The sequence below is a fragment of the Trichoplax adhaerens genome, genomic scaffold (assembly GCF_000150275.1).
Source record: "Trichoplax adhaerens TRIADscaffold_17 genomic scaffold, whole genome shotgun sequence".
Classification (NCBI taxonomy): Eukaryota; Metazoa; Placozoa; class Uniplacotomia; order Trichoplacea; family Trichoplacidae; genus Trichoplax; species Trichoplax adhaerens.
The window spans coordinates 552,494-556,178 of NW_002060959.1; the positions used below are offsets into that span (position 1 = coordinate 552,494).

At 32.0% G+C, this 3,685-nt stretch overlaps 1 protein-coding gene across 1 annotated transcript; it reads right to left on the reverse strand.

The window, feature by feature from the left end:
- Positions 1-2,503: 2,503 nt before the first annotated feature.
- On the reverse strand, positions 2,504-3,358 carry TRIADDRAFT_60725 (uncharacterized protein; the record flags this gene model as incomplete). Its single annotated transcript, XM_002116725.1, has 1 exon — positions 2,504-3,358. One exon carries the CDS (start codon positions 3,356-3,358, stop codon positions 2,504-2,506), a length of 855 nt encoding a protein of 284 aa, XP_002116761.1.
- Positions 3,359-3,685: the final 327 nt, after the last annotated feature.

Here is a 3,685-nt window from a genome sequence, read left to right on the forward strand (position 1 = left end):
ACATTGGACAACTTAATTAATTGAATAATATCATCTGACTCATTTAGCTTCTTCAGCATTGATAAAATACAAGTAAAAGTATTTGGATAATGCGTATCCTAGAGCTGAGCACTATTTTTGAAGGGAAGACTCTAATTATTTTTTATCGTTATTGCAATAATAAAATATTTTAAAATTTATCGTACACCTAACCATCATTATATTGCAACAATACATTATCGACATAGGTATAAATCCTACAGCTTAAAATGAAACAGAGTAGGATGCACGTGTTGACGAAAGACTGTATCAAATTAGAAAATTTGTAAAATTTTAAGGCAGAGCTAGCCATTATGATAGTAAAAGAGTAATTAATTTATACAAGTATCAATCTTACAGCTTTAAATATATTGGCTGATAATGCTCTATGCTAGATTAAAAGATATCCAGCTATACAGCTGAACTAATTAAGATGATTGTAAAATACTACTTAATCCAGAGATGTATAAATCCTATAACTTAAAATGAAATAGGATAGAATATGGATACTGATGATATGCTTGACTCGTAATTAATTGTATTAGTAATCCTCGTCATCTTTGCTATCCGTTACCATTCTTAAATTGATTTGCCAACATTGGCTATTCTTTTCTGACGATACGATTATAACTTTGTTGATGAAAATAGACAAAATCTTTAGTAATCAGCTTTGTTACAGATATACTTTCGTCTGCAATTTTTATTCAGCCTGTTATCGCTTTATTATACGCTCAAGTCCAGAATATTCTAAATCGTTCATGTAGGATTCAATTAATGTCAAATTTTCCTTCTATATTATTCCTATTAATGAGTAGCAAATCAAGCTCTTTAAATAAGACGATATGTTGTTCGGATATTCATCGCCATTTTTCAATTGGCTTAATATCGATCTTTGAGTAGTTTGTTAATATCAATAGATTTTAATTGATTTTTTCACATCTGTCGGTTTTGACGAAAATTAATAAAAGGTTTAATTGCAGTACTGACATGTTTTATAAAAAGCTCTTCACGAAATATCGATATCAAGGGTGCCTTAGCAGTTATTTCCATTGCGATCATCTAATTTATCTGTAAACTACAAGATATTAAAACAGCCCCTTAATATGATTGAACCATGCAATGATGATACAGGGAAAAGAATCGTCTACTGTCTGTAGGTTTAGCTTGCTACGTTGTAACGACCAAGTTACAGTATCGCATATTTCATGCTTATTGACTTTATCAGCAGAGCTATAGCAATTACTTGGCGTAATTCTCAATCTGATTCAAGATACAAACTTATTACTTTTAATAGTGTTCTCCTTATTTCTTCCTTAGATCAAATTATAGATTAAATAAATAAACTTGATTTCCTCTTCAAATTATTGATAACTTTGTAGCCATACTATTCTATTCGATCTTGATACATTAGAAAAACTTTTCAGCATTATCTCGACTAAAATGAAGATCATTCCATTAGAAAATGATAATCATCTAAAAAATGAAATAGGATACCGTTATCAATCATTGGATTTTTTGATTGATCGAAAAAGAAGAATACAAAATTAGCTTGCTTTGGTACTCTCTCACCGCCTTTAAAATTTATCTTCGTCATCTCATATTATTCTAATAAAGTGGAATCAAAATGGACTTGATACTTGGAAATTAAACGATAAAGTTAACTATAGTTACGGATAAAACAATATCACAACTCATTCTATGACAGTCTATGAAGTCATAGACAAAAGCTGTATCTGTTAAGGAAAGGGGAAAAGATAAAGAAGACCATTAAAATGTTCAATTTAATAGTTTGCATATTTATTTACTATTCCCAGTTCATAAACTAATACAAGCCATTTTATCATGAGCTATGATTAACAACAGTCATCACTATAAATACTTGTCTTAAAATTACGTTAACCAAATGGATAATCTACTAATACGTGACCTATTTTTCTTACTAAAATATTTTGTACATCAATGCGATCATGAGCACTAGAATAGCTTAGCTCATCCTATACCATTCAACGTTGAAATTTCTTACTCCACTAGAAAAGACATACTGTTGCATTAAATATTAGGTAAAAGTTGTGACTAATTTATTACAAGACATTTACAACATTAAAAATACGATAGAATGATTTTTATAATTTTTAAATTACGTTTACACTTTTAATAATTATACTCGTATAAACAAAATTCATACATTGAAAGGCTAAAATAGGACTTTAACAAAAATGATTAACATAAAATTTCAAATAGCGATAGTAGTTACTACTAAATCCGAAAAGGAATAGACCATTTAATGTGAAATAGATTAAAAATAATGGTCATGATAGCAGTCTTTTACATAGAAAATTCAGCCATCGATTTGATGATGGCCTTGTCGGAAAGGAGAGCGAGGGGGAAAACAATTTCTTTATTATAAACTTATCAAATATTGCTGATTTTACTTCTGGCTGGGCTAGATGCTTCTTTTTCGTCTGTATTACGGACAATGGTGTTGTTAAGATTCCGCGGTGGCTTCTCCCTTTTCTGCCTCGCCATTTTCGGTCCCTCCATTTTCAGTCTCAGCTTTTTTGTCCTCTCCATTTTCGGCCTCTCCTTTTTCGGCATCTCCTTTTTCGGCATCTCCTTTTTCATCTCCATCATCTTCAGCCTCATCAGGACCATCGTCAGGAACATCTTGACCCATGAGTGCTTTAGCAAGATCTTTCAAATCTTTAATCGTATTTTTACCTTGGACAAGGAGATCTTTACATACCAGCGGAGCTTTACAGGTAGTCTTGATGTTGACCGCTACAGCTTTACCCGCTTTAGCGATACCCATCGGATTTAAGCCAGCATTTTTAGCTGCACTAACGATATTGTCTTTCAGTGCTTTAGCTTCACTAACCAATTCTTTAAAATCATTGACTAGTTTAGGACAACTTGTTACAATAGTTTTAATACCATTGAATAAATTCATAAATGCATCGTAGATTTCTTTAATTTCACCCGGTAATGTTTCCTCATCGATGCCTGCAAAGCGTACACCTTCGGTGGAAAATTCTAACTTGAAACCTATATCACCTAAACCTTCTTTTAAATCTTTCAAGCAGTTTCTTAAGGCTTCTTTCGGACTTTCAGCTGTTTTGGCTAATTTAGTCAATCCTTCAACGGCATCTTGTAGAGCTTTACGCATATCAATCATGGTTTTAAATGGTTCAGCTACTTTCTCGAAGAAACTATCAATTTCTGGAATTTTAGATTCTTTCATTTCAATACTATCTAATGGTTCGCTTTTCTTTTTAGGTTTCTTTTCCTTCTTTGGTTGAGTACCATCAGCGGTCTCTGTACTTTTGGAAGCTCCACAACCCATCTTGTCGTTCTTTACTTAGGCTTGAATTAACGAAATGCAAACAACAAATCAGATTAAACCCTTCTACCTTAGGATGAAATGATTAGGTATTTTTCTTCTTCGATAACTACAAGATAACTCCAAAATCAAGTTATACTCTTGTAGATTTCGCTTACTAAGAAATACTACGGCAAGAACGTAGAATTTAATTCCAACTAACAAAGAATTGCCGAGTTAAAGTTGTGACCTTACGAAGGTAAATGCTACGTTTATATAGGACTTGAAGTTGCGGTAACCATGGTAATTGAAGACCCTCTTGAGTCTCTGTATATATATACATATACCAAT